The sequence below is a fragment of the Pipistrellus kuhlii genome, unplaced genomic scaffold (genome assembly GCF_014108245.1).
Source record: "Pipistrellus kuhlii isolate mPipKuh1 unplaced genomic scaffold, mPipKuh1.p scaffold_m20_p_21, whole genome shotgun sequence".
Classification (NCBI taxonomy): domain Eukaryota; kingdom Metazoa; phylum Chordata; class Mammalia; order Chiroptera; family Vespertilionidae; genus Pipistrellus; species Pipistrellus kuhlii.
This window is the reverse complement of record NW_023425520.1, coordinates 4,984,675-5,001,683: the sequence shown is the minus strand read 5'-3', so window position 1 is coordinate 5,001,683 and position 17,009 is coordinate 4,984,675. Positions and strand designations below refer to the sequence as shown.

At 44.7% G+C, this 17,009-nt stretch overlaps 1 protein-coding gene across 1 annotated transcript; it reads left to right on the top strand.

Moving 5' to 3' along the window:
* Positions 1 to 3,397: 3,397 nt before the first annotated feature.
* STC1 (stanniocalcin 1) lies at positions 3,398 to 16,731 on the top strand. The gene is made up of 4 exons (XM_036450386.2): positions 3,398 to 3,821; positions 6,008 to 6,150; positions 6,945 to 7,156; positions 13,614 to 16,731. The coding sequence occupies exons 1-4, from the start codon at positions 3,704 to 3,706 to the stop codon at positions 13,882 to 13,884; spliced, it is 744 nt and encodes a 247-aa protein (XP_036306279.1). The 5' UTR covers positions 3,398 to 3,703; the 3' UTR covers positions 13,885 to 16,731.
* Positions 16,732 to 17,009: the final 278 nt, after the last annotated feature.

Here is a 17,009-nt window from a genome sequence, read left to right as displayed (position 1 = left end):
CTTCACAGAAAATGGCTGCCTAATGGAGATGCTAGATAGCCTTGTCAAATAAAATTGTAACCAATAAATGAAGAAGAAATGGACATCATCTTGGTTATCATTAAACTGGGCGAAAGCTTCATTTTCTCTGTAGAGTTATTAGGTTAATTGAGAACTTCCATTTTATTTAAACTATTTATCGTATTTTTCCTTTCTTCTTCTCCAAATGCTACATCATTATCAGGACCTCATCAACACAAACTGATATTACTAACTGGCCTTGTAACCTTTGCTCTTTCTTTTCTTCCCCAAACCATCATAAGTATAATCAAAAGATCTTCCCCAAACATTAATCTCAACACATCACTTAATAATTCCTACTCAAGAACCTTCACCGACCCCTGTTGCTTGCAGGATAAGATCTGAGTTCTGAAAACTAAGATTCAAATTCCTCTAACATATATTCCCTCATACCCTTCCCGCACCCACCACCCCCCAGGAGAAGTTACAAGGGACATCGCCTGCAGAGTTCCAAAGACTCTTCTATCATTAATTTAAAGTTCAAGACAGGAACTCAATGACTGTGGACATTCAAATATCCATGAACTCCTGGGAAGAAACTTGACATTGGGTGTTTCTATTTAGACTCTACGTCAGTCCTTTGATGTTCTCAAATACATTGAAATTAGTTGCATGCAAGCCAACATAGCTGACCATTATTGGATTTCTTCAGATGACAGCTTATTTGTCTGTCATTGTGAGACACTTTGCACACCCAGCAACGAACGTCCAGGCACATGACAGTAAGAAGTGAAATAAGGAGAAGCAATAAATCAACTCCAGAGGAAACACACACTACGTTCTGATACTTCTAGGACAATGTGTTCTGCTGTGAGCACCAGAGAACAAAAATGTGGGTGGTGGGAAGTAAGTCATATTAAGCCAGTAGATCAACACGGGGAAAGTCCAATAAGAGAAACCAGCAACACGGCATTTAACAATGAAGAGGGGCCCTGATTGGTTTGGAGCATTGGCCTGTGGACTGAGGGTCCCAGGTTCAATTCCAGTCAAGGGCATGTACCTTGGTTGCGGGCATATCCCCAGTAGGGGGTGTGCAGGAGACAGCTGATCAATGTTTCTAACTCTCTATCCCTATCCCTTCCTCTCTGTAAAATAATCAATAAAATATATATATTTTTAAAAAACATTGAAGAGGGGATAAGTAAGTAGAGAATGCTGAGGAGCAGAAATCAAGATCCTTGGAGGGGTTGGGGGGAAATCTATGCATCTATCCCCTTCTTCTTCTAGAAGAGAACATTCAATTATACATTGCCATACATCTACCACTGCTACCTAAAAGCAATAAAATCAACCTCTGAGACTTTCAGAATATGACCTTTTTTTAAATAGGAAATATCATAGCTTTTTCTTAAATTCTTGAAAATAAATAAACAACAGTAGTTCTCATCTTCCCCTCACTGATCCTTCCTTGAAGGTCCTTGCATGAGACTTGCCCGCTTCTCTAGCCGCTGTTGATCATACCACTATGCCCGGTTCTGACATCCTGAACCTTTGGGAGATAAGACTGAGGTTGAGCATCTTCCCAACTTGATTGCAATTGCCTCGGTAACAAGTATTATTACTTTTCCTTCCTCTATATCTCTTCTCTCTTACCCTCTCTCTTCAACCCCTAGCATTCAGCCTAGATCCTACTTGAGAAATATCAATCAGATCAGTTACTTCCATTAAAATGTACTACTTATTTCATGGAAGTTTGACATTTTTTTTTAGATGTTCCCTTTATCTTTTGTTCTCTCTCTCTCTCTCTCTCTCTCTCTCTCTCTCTCTCTCTCTCTCTCTCTCTCTCTTTTTTGCAAGGAGGGCTATAGTCACTCAGCAAATCCACTGCCCGCACGCACGTAGAGCTGATTCTTGGTATGTAGCAAATAAAACTGGCACTCTTTCTTCTACCTTTGCCTGGAGATTTGGGGATTTAAACGGAAACCACTAGCTGGCTCTGCTTCTTTGCAAGATCATTCTGCCTCTGTCTGTATGAATCTCTGATGGCCCTTTCTCACTTACCTCCTGAAATCTTTTAAAAGGGGAATTTTTTTTTCTCTTAATCCCTTCACTTCCCCCAGTCCTAATGGCCCCCCTCTCCACCCTGATAAATCCTCTTCTGGCTTATTAACCACCTTCATAAGTTAAGAACACGCTTCAGTGTTGCCTACAGCCCACTTATAAGAAAATATGAGCTTCTACCTAAGCATGATCCACTGTAATTGTCCCATTAAGTCTAGAGCTTATCAGTCTTCTCTCCTACACATTCTGGGCTTTTCCTACCCCTTCCTCCAAGTCCTGCCACTGCACTCCCTCTCTCCTCCCCCACCCCAAGAAATGAATTGGTTTCCCCAGCAGGTTTCGTCTTAGATTGGCCAGCTTATTGTTTCGATGTGATTCTGAAGTTGCTGGGCTTGGCCACACCATTTATTAATTTTCCAGGCATTCACGCTGTCTCCCGGTTGAGTGTCATTCAGTGCATGTAGAAGTGCATGTACCTATGATAACACTCTGGAGTTTCAGTCGCCGCTGGTGATTAGAAGGATGGGGTCGAGGTTCCTTTGTGTGACTAGAAAATCATAGTGTTAGAGGCCTCAGGAATGCTGGACTCCAACCTTGACATTTCACTGTTTGGAAACAAAGATGGGGCAAGGTAAAAAGACTCGGCCAGGGTCATAAAACTAAGCCATGGGGAATGTGGGGCCACAGCTCTGAATTGCCATGCCCCTGTTCATCAAATATGTTCCTTTCCGCTCATATATGTCCCTCCTTGGGGGCTCCTATATGTGAGTGAGAACTCAGAATACTCACACACAATCAAAATGCATCAGACCTGGGAACATGCATATGCAGAGAAGATGGGGGAATGTGTGTGTGTGTGTGTGTGTGTGTGTGTGTGGCTTACCAGACAGAGGATGTGCTATTAAAATTAGAGTAAAATTGTTACAATGAGATTGAATGAAAATCCAAAGAGAGCACACTCCCCCATCCTGCTCTCACTACCCACTCCCAACCCTCAACTCATTTTTTTTTAAAGATGGATAGATTTCCAAAGCACCTTATTGAGATTGCCATATGGTTTTTCCCTTGGCTCAAGCAATACAAACTTGTCCTGTAATTCCATGAAAACAGCTTCTTCACACATCTATGCACATACAGTCACACACACACATATGAAACATTGGCAGCAGGTACTTTTAATTTGCTGGAAAATATTTCTAAGAAGTCAAACAGCTCCAGCCCAATGAGCTTGCCCTCTGATTGGCTCATCAGACCAGTTGAGGGACCTGATTGGTCCCTGATCCTAAGGACCGATAAGAACGGCTATAAAACCCCTGGGTGCAGCTCTTGGGCCCCCAGTTTGCAAAAGCCAGAGGTGCAAGAAACAGCGACTGCAGCCACAGCAGCAGCACCGGCAGCAGCACCAGCACCAGCAGCAGCAGAGGAAGGAAGCGTCAGCAGGGGCAGCATCAGCAGCAGCAACAAAAAAAAAAAAAAAAAGAAGAAGAAGAAGAAGAAGAAGAATCCTCATCGAATCCTCACCTAGGCTTTCAGTGTATCCAGCTCCACATCTTCCCTCGAGCCGGGAGAGGGAAAGAGGAAAGGGGGGGGAGGAAAAAAAAAAAAAAAAAAAACCAACAACTTAGCGGAAACTTCTCAGAGAATGCTCCAAAACTCAGCAGTGCTTCTGGTGCTGGTGATCAGTGCTTCTGCAACCCATGAGGCGGAGCAGAATGATTCTGTGAGCCCCAGGAAACCCCGGGTGGCAGCTCAGAACTCAGGTAAGCGGCAAACCCAGGACCGGTTTCTCCCCCCCAAAGAGAGCTGTCCTCATTTGCCTCTCGCTTTTGCAACTGTGTCTGTGACGGCTGATCTTGATAATAAAATGTGCTTCATGCCTGATGGCCATAAACTGCCAGGGTAATCCAGTAGCCTTAGGAAGTGGAGCTCCTTTGTTTAATAAATTGCACGCAACTAACGAAGAAGAAGCCGGGGCGCTCTGCTGAGGGTATTTCATTGCATAAGCCTAGCCTGATTGCCTGAAATCTGGCACGTACCCTCTTGGAAGGGGGGGGGGGGGGGGGGGGGGGGGGCGGGGAGAGGCTTGAATGTTGGCATGCTTCAAAGCGCTCTCTATACTTCCAGGAGCCCCAGCTGGTCTTAAGGTGAGGCAGGATGGGGCTGGTGCCCCTCTTTCTCCACCCTTGAGACCCTGGGACTTGACTTCCCCACCCCTTTGGGGAGCACCCCGAAATGCCCCTCTGCACATGGATTTATGGAGCCAGAGCCCCCCAAGTCTGACAAATCCCCAGCAGATTCAAAGACAACCCTGCACATCCCACCCCCCACCCCACGCTGCTCCTCCTCTTCCTCCCGGCTCTCTCTCTCTCTCTCTCTCTCTCTCTCTCTCTCTCTCTCTCTCTCTCTCCATTCAGTCGCCCATGCCCCTTGGAAAGCAGCTGTTTCTCCGAGGGAAGGTCTCGCTCTAGTCCCGACCCCTGGAGCAGTCAGTTCATCGCCTATTGGCTTGGCCTCCAAAGGAGAAGGAGAGAGAGAGAGAGAGAGAGAGAGAGAGAGAGAGAGAGAGAGAGAGAGAGAGAGAGAGAGAGAGAGAGAGAGAGAGAGAGTCCTTAGGAAGCCGGCTCTGACACCTCTGCTTTTCGACTTTGCTTGTCTGCCTGGCTCCTCATTCATCGCTGCCTCGTCCCCCCCCCCCCCCCCCCCAACTGTCAGCAGAGCCAGCATCGCAGGTGTCCAAACGCTGCAGACGACGCTCCCCTCGCAGGAGCAGGTCCCCGCCGGGAGAAGGCTCTGCCTCACTTCCTTTTGTACTTAGTTGCTATAGCGATGCCGTGATTCACAAGTCGAGCTCGCCTAAAACAATAGCAGCCCTAATGCATATTAAAACTGCTCAAAGCAAAGTTATAATTTGAACCCCGTGAAAATATATAATTAGGGAAATGACTTGTAACATCCCAGAGGCTGCGGGTGGTGTGGTGGGAGGGGGAGGGGAAGCCCAGCCGAACCACGCTGCTTTTGATCTCAGAGGAGAATCCTATGGCATGAAGGCTGCAGATCAGTTCTTGCAGCGCTGCCTGCCAGAACATCCCCCCCCCCCCTCCACCCTTCTGTAGGAGAGAAATTACTTTTGTGGGAGATCTTATCCAGAATGGAGAAAGCCTCATTGCAAGTTCTTTGCTGTTTTCTTCCAGTCTTGCACAAGGGGTGCCTCTGTCTTTTTATTCCATACCTGCCTGTGTTCCTCTCTCTCTCTCCCCCCCCCCCACCCCCACCTCTCTCTCAAAAAAAAAAAAAAAATGGGGGGTTGGCTTCTAATGTGAGAGACATTATGCATACCTCTAAGCGCTGTCTTGTGGTGGAGGTGGGGGTGGGGGTGAAACATGCATGGCTCAAACTGCCATCTGCCAGTAGGAAGGTAAGTTAAAAGCCTTAATTCGGAAGAGACTCCTGGCAACTTCTTCTCGGCCATTTAGACTAAAATTCCATCCTTATGACTCTGGAGTGCATTTTCGGGAGCCAAATGGACTCCCTGGCCCTTGCACCTCCTAACCCTGATCACCAGCCGCTGCTTTGCCTCCTCTCCTGCTTTCAGGCTCTAAGTGATGCCCGTGGGCTCTGCAGAGCTGTGTCAGGCATAGCACGTCCAAGGGGCCCCAACCTTCCTCTCCAGCCCCCCAAAACGGTGTGGCAACGGGGAGGCTGGAGCGTGTAGCCAGAGGAAAAGCACACTCCCTCTCCTTCAAGTGCCCTGGCTCTGATAAGCCAAAGGGATTCCCCTGGCCCCTCACTGGCTCACCACCCACCCCTCTCCGTGAGTCTATCTACTACCGGCCCATCCCAGACACCTACCGTGACCCCGTGTCCTTGAGTGTTCCCACCGCACCCACTTGACCCATTGGAACCGCCCTCTCGTCTGACACGGATTGGGTGGGCTTGTCTCTTTCAGCTGAAGTGGTTCGCTGCCTCAACAGTGCTCTGCAGGTTGGCTGTGGGGCTTTTGCATGCCTGGAAAACTCCACCTGTGACACAGATGGGATGTATGACATCTGTAAATCCTTCTTGTACAGCGCTGCTAAATTTGACACTCAGGTAATAAGACCTTGACCCCTGCCTCCCACTGGCTGCTTGTCTTTAACAGTGTGTTAGACTCCTGTGCTGAGGAACCAGTCTGGTGGGGAATCAGCTCTCTTCCCTAGCCTCCCCACCCTAAATTCCCATCTCCGATGTGTGTAGTACACACACACACACACACATACAAACACACACACACACACACACATACAAACACATACAAACACACACACACACACACACACACACACACATATTTTTGGCCTGGATATAGGTTCTGTAGAAGACATTCTCCACCCACTCTAAGGCACGATTGTAACATGCTGACAGAGGCTCTCTTATAAGGCAGGGGTGATAAGCAAAAAACACTTTATCAAGAGGAAATAAAAATATTCTTCTAATAAATAAGTTCTTCTCATTGTGTGGCCTAGCATACCAATAGTTTGTAGTTTGAGTTATCCAAGTCTCAATCCCAAAGATACAAAGCCATATTATGGCTATTTTTAAGCTGCAGGGAGGTAGTTTATAGTTTCTCTCTCTCTCTCTCTCTCTCTCTCTCTCTCTCTCTCTCTCTCTCTCTCTCTCTCTCTTTCTCCTCTCTCATTTTATTTCTATGGAGCTCAGTTCTCAAGGTAGTCTCAGAGAGGAGGGACATTTTTTCCTCCTGGCCACACACACAGTTTTCTCATTGCAAGGACATGCAGATGGCCACAGCTCAGGGCCAGGTGCCCCCTAAGTTCCCCCCACTGGAGGCCCCGTCCTCCCTTGTCAGCTTGAGCTAAAGGTTTTCCTCCGACCCCTTTCCTTGGCAGGGAAAAGCATTTGTCAAGGAGAGCTTGAAGTGCATCGCCAACGGGGTCACCGCCAAGGTCTTCCTCGCCATCCGGAGGTGCTCCACTTTCCAGAGGATGATTGCTGAGGTGCAGGAGGAGTGCTACAGCAAGCTGAACGTGTGCAGCATCGCCAAGCGGAACCCTGAAGCCATCACAGAAGTCGTGCAGCTCCCCAACCACTTCTCCAACAGGTACAAAACGAGTCTACTTTTTTTTTTTTTTTTTTTTTTTTTTGCAATTAGGGTGGAAGAGGGAGTGGTTGGCTAGCAGAGCCAGCCACAGAAGGGGGTTTAAATTGCCACAGTCATGCTCTTATTTTAGCTTGCAGTCTTCCCAGCTTTGCAGGGGAAAAAAATGTGTTTGTGATTGGTTGTGACAGCTTAAGCAGACTGGATTTTTTTTTTTTTCCTGTTATAGGAAAAGTCTTCCCATGTAGCTATAGAAAGCTTCATTTTCCGCAACCCTGGGTATATTTTCACGGTCAGTTTCTTGCCATAAGCCTGAAGGGAATGGTGAAGTTTATGGAAACAAGCTTTTGAGACATCACAGTTGGCTGAATGACTATGCACAGTATAATTAGCCGGTATAAAAACTCTGGTCAAATGTCATAATGCAGTCCTTTCCGTCTGCATGTATTCTGAGCGAGCCCCAAGCCCAATCAGATACTTCACTAGGTAGCCGAGAGCAAGCCATCTCACTTCCCTGGGGCTGACCTTTCCTTTGTGACAAGTGAAATGGCTAATCTAGATGACTCCCATGTTCCCTGCCAGGCCAATGTCATCCCATCCCGCTAGTCCTAGATTTCCTGCAATGATGTCCCGGTGACTGTCCAGATCACATTCTCACCTTATGTGGCCCAGAGCCACTGGGCTGGTAATGCCTAAGCCTCGTGCTTTTCTGTGCCACTGGCTGGGTCTTCACCAGCCAGTGGTGAACACCTAACACATGAGGAGGCTGGCATCCTCACTCCATGGCCTAGATAGTTCCCAGCAAGACTTGGGCTTCCTCAAGCGTGATCAAGTTAAGAGAGATAGTGGTGGGGCTGGCACGGAGGTATGGTCAAGTTCAAGTTCAGCCTACTGTGATGCCCTGTTGGACTAAAACTTGACTCCCAATCCTGAAGTGCTATGATTCTTTATCTCTCCAAACAAAACCTGACATATTCCCAAGATCGGTCCTATTCATGTTACTCGGACGACCTGGGAGCTAATGCAGACTTCACCTGATTAGTTTCCCAGCCAGATGCTGCCATCCTTCCTCAGACAGTGGCCACAGCCTAGTCCTCTGGGGTTTCCCAGAGATTCAGGCGCATTCATAACGGCAACTGGGAGATGAGGAAAGGAGCTCCTCCCTCGGGAAAGGTTAAGCCCCCTGACATTAAAACTTTGTAAAGTTCCCCATTCACTCTTAACCACAGGTCAGTGCTCTTCTGAGCCTGGGGTCGATTTATAAACATCCTTTGTTTGGTCCTTGAAAGCCCCTGTGCTATGGGTCCTCACTGATTTCCTCAAGACAGGACAAGCATATACAGCATTTATATTGACGTTGGTCTTAAACTTCTCATAGAAAGATTCTTATTACACCTGGGAAGAAAACAAGAACCTGGCTAGTTGCTGGAGACATCCTTCACCAGAAGGAAGAAAAATAAAGAGTGCTTAGTCTGACCTGGGGCTAGGGATAAAGGATGTTTGTTTAGTAGCTGGAGGGCAGGAGTATGCTAGCAAAGCCATTATTACATATGCTGATCTTTAAGGACCTGGTGACTTTTCATGGTCTATATTTGAGGCAATGCTAACCTACTTTTCACCCTCCGTGATGAAGGGAGAGGTCTATAGAAAGGAGGCACACATTCTAGACTGGTGATCCTATCTCAGAAGAGACCAGTAATGGTTTTATTTTTATTTTTATTTTTAAATATATTTTATTGATTTTTCAGAGAGAGAAAGAGAGAAGGATAGAGAGTTAGAAACATGGATGAGAGAGAAACATCGATCAGCTGCCTCCTGCACATCCCTCACTGGGGTAGTGCTCGTAATCAAGGTACATGCCCTTGACCGGAATCGAACCTGGGACCTTTCAGACCACAGGCTGATGCTCTATCCACTGAGCCAAACCAGTTTTGGCCCAGGAATGGTTTTAATCGGGCCAAATGGTCTTAATTACTTCCAATTAGTGCCTCATCTCACCACCCTTAGAAAATGGTCACATCTCTTTCTTTAATCTTAGGGGAATCACAGGTATTAGGAAAGTGGGGGTGAGGAATGGCCACTTAGGAAAGATCAGAACCTTCCATGCAACTCTTAACCTTTCTCCAATTATTTCACTTCAACTTGCTGATATTATTCCTGCTGAGAACTGTAGAGATTTCCGGTTCCATTCTGGGCTTGATTTGCTCTATTTAAGCTCCTCACTCTCCTGAAACATCCTGCTTTCCCAGCCTCTGTCCCACCATGGCTACACGCTAACTTATGCCAACTGGCACCGAATTGTGAAAGGAAGTAGTTACAGGTTCATTCCACCTTCCTGTGACTTATCTAGCCTGAGATTTGGGCCTGGGAGAATCCAAAAGCCTGTGACCTGACCAGGAGCCAGAACAAGGAAGTTTTCCATGAGGCTAGCTGGAGTGCCCCCCTGGCTGAATTTGCAAACTTGACTTTCAATCATGAGAGAAGCAAGCAAAATGGATTGGCAGCTTGGGCAGTGTGAGGCTGGGGAAGGAACATCCAGAGTGGGAATACGGACGACACTTCCAGCTCTCTAGGGCATGCATAGGGAACAGGAAACAGAAGAATAATATTGATCAAGGGAAACAAAGGACTATTTATAAACCCTCACACAGAGCGTTCCTAGGCAGTATGTGTGTATTTGGGTAAGCGTGGCTGAAACAGTAGCTATGGAGAATATCTGATCTTATTCTTTACCAAGAAAAAAAAAGTTAGTGACGGAATTTTTAAAGTAGGAAGGAAGAAACTTGCTTTAAAAAGTCCCTCTAGGCAGGGTGATCCAAACGTTTAGCCCATCAAAGTTTTGTTGCACATCCCCGATATCCCCCCTCCACCCCCATAAAGATGAAGAAAGAAATCTTGATTTGTTCTAACGCTTCCTGCAAAGGATGGGCCTTAGACAGGGCTGTGCTGTTTCTATTAAGTTGAGAAGGAACATACACATCAAATCACTAGAAACATTGCATGTCACGACTGACAGTGACCATAGAAATTATCTAGACTAACTGCCTCATTTTACTGATTAAAGAACAGAGGCCCAGAGAGGGGAGTGACCTGCTGAAGGTCACACAGCTGGTAAATGACAAAGTTGGGCCTAGAACTCACATGGCCTTGAGCCAAGCTATTTAATTTCTGCTTCAAAAATGGCAGCCAGTAAAGCCTGCAGGATACATCCACCATCCAAAAATAGACTACCAAGCAGAATTGAATAAATGTGCCCCAGGGTGATCAAGAATTAGATTTGTGTGCATTCTCCCCTCAACAAGAAGACACATCTTACTTTATACAAGATGGTGCTCAGTAAATATGTGACAGTTACTAAGTCAACTTTTACTGGAGACACAATCTCTTCAATAATCTCACTTAGTGGTTTATAGATAGGAAAGATCTATCTCATTAACTCACATAGTCCCAGAGTCCAATGCCATAGTCCAGCCCTAAATGGAGATGGCCAGGATTAACCTGCTGCTCACCCTGGCAAATGGAGAGCCTGACAGATTTCCCACACTTGGAGGAGCTGCTAAGGGAGCCATGAGTATCTTTTGTTCCAAGGAGCCCTCTTATCCTGCCCTTGTTGAGTCGAAAAGGTCCAAGAGAGAAACTAAGGGTAGATTTGGAAGGAGTCACTAAAAGCAACCAGGCTGGCAAGGGCCATCATCAAGAAACACCAAACACAGATGGGACATCTGTGCTAGCAGAGGAAGCAACACTAAAGGCAAGAACAGGAGCAGGAGCAGGAGAGTAGGTTTGACAAAGTGGGACCAGGGGGAACCCAACTGGCCTCAAAGAGGCAAGGCCAGCTACAGAAGCTGCGTTTCCTAACTGGTATTAGAATGTTTCTGCCAAACAAGTCTTTCAATGTTGATCTAAGCAAAGACCATCTTCTCCAGCCCGTTTGAGAGGTCATTTGGTGTAAATCGTTCCTTTTAGAAGTGAAAGGGTAACTTCTAAGTTGTAAAGTCCTTATTTGGGGGTCAGGGGAGTAAGAATCAGAAACCCCATTCTCTATAATCTAATCACTCTGTGAACTGGACACAGGTCCAGGGGATCCATGAGCTAGCAGGACCCACAAGTAAAGAGACGGCTAGGGACCTATGTGGGTATGTAGACTTCTAAAGCTATTGCTACCAAGTAGCTTAGTCTCAGTTTTTCCAAAACCATTTTTCTCCCCACTTCCCCATCCAAGTGAGCTCTGCATTGACTCATGTGCTTTATCATTCCAAAGGGTAGAAAATGTGTTTCTGTGCCAGAAAATCCCAATTTTAACAACAGCTGGATAGAGCCCAGCCTCATGTGTGGGGTGGGGGCAGGACTGTGTCTGAAACCCAGACAGGACACTTTTCTTTTGGTCCCCGAATTCATTCTGCTTACTCACAGAAGGGTGACCGCTTTGCTTCATTACCCATGTTCCACCCTATTTACTGTACATCCTTGAAAAGGACCTCTCTGGGGGTTAAGTTATTCTGGAAAGATGTTTGATCCTGTGCTTTGTGAGGTGAGTTAAAAATAAACAGGTTTCTTTTTACAGAAGATCTTGTGGCCCCAGTGATTGCTCAGGTTCCTCTGAAAAAAGGGTCTCCCCCACCTAAATACTTCAGATCACTGTCATCAGGACAGTCTCTTCTTAGTGAACACAGAGCTAATGGGTGGTGACAACGGTCACCACCTCAACATGGAGCAAACACATCCTGACTCAAATTTGAAAATAACTGAACTGTCCTCCCAAAGAACAGGGTAAATAATTTATATGTTGTAAATATCAGAGGGTTTAATCCTTTCTGAGCTAAAATACTGAGCTGCAGTGTTTGGGATGCTTAAAGGACTTGCACCAAAGATGAAGTGAATCTGTATCAAGCACAGATTTGGGTAAAACTTTCCAGACCTACAGATAATTTTTCTTGAAGGAAGCATGACTTATGGGAGAGAATTATATTAGTAAATCTCCGTGGCCACAAAATTAAACCAACAAATCAACAGTGAATGGGCAATATTGCCTGATGATACTGATACATGAGGGATATAAAGAAAAGGACAAAATTCCTGGCTTCAATAAAGTTAGAGTCTACTCGGGAAAACAAACCCATCAAATGCTGACCTGTATGATGCTAACCAAATATCTATAAAATGCCCAAAAAAGGAATAGGCCAGCTAAGGCTAGACCAGTGAGAGAAGGTTTCCTGGGATTAGTGAAGCATGAACCACTAAAGACCACTAATCTTTCCATGTGAATAGCCTCATTGTCTAAAATTTGGCCCTCTCACTACAGTATATATTTGGAGAACAATGACACTGAAGACAACAGGTTCCTTAAAAGATAGAAGTTTAGTCTGTAAATGTACTCATATTCCCATACACCTGAGCACACACAACCAAGAAGAAGGAAAATCACAAAGAGGCATCAAAATAACTCCAAATTTATGTGCAATGTCTGTTTTTATTTTTATGTTTATGTTTTATTGAATTTATTGGGATGACATTGGATGATAAAATTACAGAACTTTCAGGTGTATAATTCTGTAACAAATCATCTGCACCTTGTATTGTGTGTTCACCACCCCAAGTCAAGTCTCCTCCCATCACTTTTTTCCCCTCCTATACTCTTCTACCTTCCCACATACCCTTTCCCCTGTGGTAATTACCATGCTGCTATCTGTGTCTATGAGCTTTTTGTTTTGTTTTGCTTTGTTTGTTATTTTCTCCTTAATCCCTTCACCTTCATGACAGCTTTGATGGACCTGAAGAGTATTATGCTAAGCAAAATAAGCCTGTCAGAGAAAGACAAGTATCATATGAGTAAACTAATTCTTGAGTGAAATTATATGTGGAATCTAATGGACGATATAAACTAATAAGCAAAAATAGAAACAGACTCATAGATAGAGAACAGACTGACAGCTGTCAAAGTGGAGGGGTGTTGTGGGGCTGGGTAAAAAAGGTGAAGGGATGTGCAATGACTAGTAATGTGTGTTGCGTGTTGGCTCACCTCATGATATTTGACGAAGTTCTGATTCTACCATAAACCCAGTGTGTGACGTTAGACAGGTCACTTCAGCTGTCTCACTTTAGTTTCTTCTCTGTAAAATAAGATGATTAAATAGTCACTAAATGATCTTGACAATCCCATCTAGCTCTATACTTATTTCTAAAACTTTTACACATTGTCATCAGCTACTATCCAAAGTGAATTCCCTGAGCTCTAAACTTGAAGACAGATCTGTCTTGCACTGTGTTGTCAATCCAGGCAGCACTCACACTAATAAGACACTGCACAAAGAGTAGAGATCAAGGTGACTACCAGCTGGTAAACTATTTGGGTTCACATGGCCTGATCATTTGGAATAGGTGTCTGATGGAGCCCCGATGAAAGCCCGTTTGCCTTGTTCTCACTGAATGGCCATCTCCTGCATTCTCTTTCCCAATGCAGATACTATAACAGACTTGTCCGAAGCCTACTGGAATGTGACGGGGACACTGTTAGCACAATCAGAGACAGCCTGATGGAGAAAATTGGGCCCAACATGGCCAGCCTCTTTCACATCCTGCAGACGGATCACTGTGCCCAACCACACCCACGAGCTGACTTCAACAGGAGACGCACCAATGAACCACAGAAGCTGAAAGTTCTCTTCAGGAACCTCCGAGGTGAGGTGACCTCTCCCTCTCACATCAAACGCACCTCGCCAGAGAGTGCATGACCAGGGAGAGGTGTTCACAACCTCACCAAACTAGTGTCATTTAAGGGTGTTCACACACCAACTTTGAGTGTACTGTGCCTGGTTTGATTTTTTTTTTTTAAGTAGTTCCTATTTTCTAGCCCCCTTAAAGAAAAATTGCATGAAACTAGGCTTCTGTAACCAATATCCCAACATTCCTCGATGGCAGCATTCCCACCAGCAGAATGTGTGTGATCTTTCTGCCTCTCCTCAGGAGAAAAAAACAACCCTCTTTTATCACTTCCCTCTACCATGTCTTTTCCCAGCTTCCCTCAAAACTACTCTCAAACACAAAACGTTCATGTAATCCCCCTGTCCTTGTAATTTGAAGATGTGGAGCCCTTTAGAATGGTTGCCCCAGTAGAGTTAGCTGATAAGAAGCAACTTAATTTAAATGCATGTCTTAAATGCTCATAAAGATGTAAAATGGAATTCGTGTTATGAATCTGTGCTGGCCATGGACGAATATGAATGTCATGTTTGAATTCTTGATCTCTCGTGAACTAGTGTCTTATGGTCTTGATCCTCCAATGTCTAACTTCCTTTCCAATACATTTACCAAATTGCTCAAGCCTGGCTCTCCAACCAGGCTCTGGGCCTGCCTCTTCTTGCATCTAATGAAAAACAAAAAGCTAACATCTTTATGTACTGTAACTGCTCAGAGCTTTAAAGTATCTTTAACAATTGTCTTAAAAACCAGAGAATCTTAAGGTCTAACTGTGGAATATAAATAGCTGAAAACTAATGTACTGTACATAAATTTCCAGAGGACTCTGCTTAAACAAAGCAGTATATAATAACTTTATTGCATATAGATTTAGTTTTGTAACTTAGCTTTATTTTTCTTTTCCTGGGAATGGAATAACTATCTCACTTCCAGATATCCACATAAATGCTCCTTGTGGCCTTTTTTATAACTAAGGGGGTAGAAGTAGTTTTTGTCAACATCAAAACTTAAGATGGGCCTGTAAGTGATAGGAAAAACCCACAGGTTTATCTGAAGGACCCCAGGTAAGATGTTAATCTCCCAGCCCACCTCAACCCAGAGGCTACTCTTGACTTAGACCTATCCTGAAACAGCTCTGTCACATCCACCTGGGAATGACAGGAACCAAAAAGAGCATCCCATTGGCTTGGACCACTATGAGTGTGAGAAGGCCTACTCTACCTTGGGGTGTGGCAGTTCTTTTCTCACCACCTTTCATCAGTGCCTAGTACTCGGGCAGACTGTTGCTGAGGTGGGAGACTTTCCATGAAATTGATCAGGAATGAGTCAATGAGCCTTTGGGTATTCAGTTCGGGGGACTTGGAGCTGAGGGGGTATAAATAGCCCTGGGCTGTCCTGTCCAGCCTTAATAGACTCCTCTTACCTTTTTGTCCTGTAGCACGCTGCCTGCCAAAGTAGTCCTGGCAGCTTGGCTATCTCTGTAGGATTGCCAATAAATAAATAAATAAATAAGTAAAAGAGAGAGAGAAAGAGAATAAAAAGGAGCTGGTGGTTGGATCGTTTCTGCCATGATGTTTACAAGATGGCGACCACCAAAGCCAAATGATTAACCTATCTATGAACAACAGTAGTTTCTCAGGGTCACTGTCCTTGAACCTAACAGTCCCTTACAAATGTCACTGCCCACCAAAGGTCAATGTCGAGAGAGAGGAGGAGGGTGGACGGGTAGGACTGTAAGGGCCACTCCATACTCGCTTAGGTAGAAACTATTGGTGCTTGACTCTCACCAGGCTAAACTCAAGATTTGACCAAATCAAGTGATAAGGATCCTGGTGGGAGAAGGGAGGGAACATCTCCAGGAAAATGAAAAGCAATACAACTTTACCATAAAGCCTTTAAAACCAGTAACGTGCTGCTCAAGGACCAAGAACGACTGCAGCAGACCCAGCAGCAGCAGCACAAGCATTGCTGCCTTTGTCCCCACACAGCCTCTAAGCGTGCTGACATCAGATTGTTAAGAGCATTTTTATACTCAGAACTGCCCTATCCCCAGGTCCCCAAACATATGGACACTGCCTTAGCCTCTTGGAAATCAGGTAGACCATACTCTAAGTTGACTCTCCCCCTCCCACCCTCCCATGCCCCCTAACCCCAGGCAACACTGACTTCTCCAAAACAGAAAAGCTATTAAAGTGTGTGTGTTGTGTCCATTTCGCAAACCCACCAAACCAGGACCCCAATGCGACAAGTAGTATATGAGTATTCCTAGCAGAATTCTCTCTTCAGTCCAGTACATTCTCTCTCTTTTTTTTTTTTTTTTTTGCTGTGACCTCTTCACACCGTGGTACCCACCCCCTTTTCTCCCCACAGTAATATTTATATATGTATTTATAATACATATATCTACACATCCAGAAAGAAGCAGTTCTCACAATGTTGCTAGTTTTTTGCTTCTCTTTCCCCATCCCGGTCCCCCTGGCTTTCCCTGAAACCTCCCCAGTTTCATCCTGTGTTTCCTGCAGAGTGATTCGGGCTGACCTAGACCAGTTTGCATGATTCTTCTATTGTGATTTGGTTGCACTTTAGACATTTTTGTGCCATTATATTTGCATTATGTATTTATAATTTAAATGATATTTAGGTTTTCAGCTGAGTACTGGAATAAACAGTGAGCATATCTGGTATATGTCATTATTTATTGTTAAATTACATTTTTAAGCTCCATGTGCATATAAAGGTTATGAAACATATCATGGTAATGACAGATGCAAGTTATTTTATTTGCTTATTTTTATAATTAAAGATGCCATAGCATAATATGAAACCTTTGGTGAATTCCTTCAAAGATAAAAAATAATAATAAAGTGTTACGTTTCATTGTTTTTTTTCCCCCAATGTCTTTCATTGTTATTCTTTTAAAAACTTCTTGAATGAGACTTTCTGAATACAAAGTTAATGGCTGGCTGGTTTCTTAAAATTCACCAAATGACACTAAAATATCAATATGTAGATGAACATAGTTCAAAATCAACATCTTCCAGATTTGCTTAAAATCATTTAGTGGCTCCTGTTACCTTCACAGTAAAATTGCAACCCAAATTCTTTACAAGCTCAGAAGAAGCTATGGTGTGGACACAGCTCAGCTCACCAGCCTCAAGAC

Coding starts and splice junctions, on each gene's coding strand:
- STC1 (XM_036450386.2), top strand. CDS start 3,704: ATGCTCCAAAACTCAGCAGTGCTTCTGGTGCTGGTGATCAGTGCTTCT. Junction 3,822..6,007: donor GGTGGCAGCTCAGAACTCAG/GTAAGCGGCAAA, acceptor TGTCTCTTTCAG/CTGAAGTGGTTCGCTGCCTC. Junction 7,157..13,613: donor CCCAACCACTTCTCCAACAG/GTACAAAACGAG, acceptor TTCCCAATGCAG/ATACTATAACAGACTTGTCC.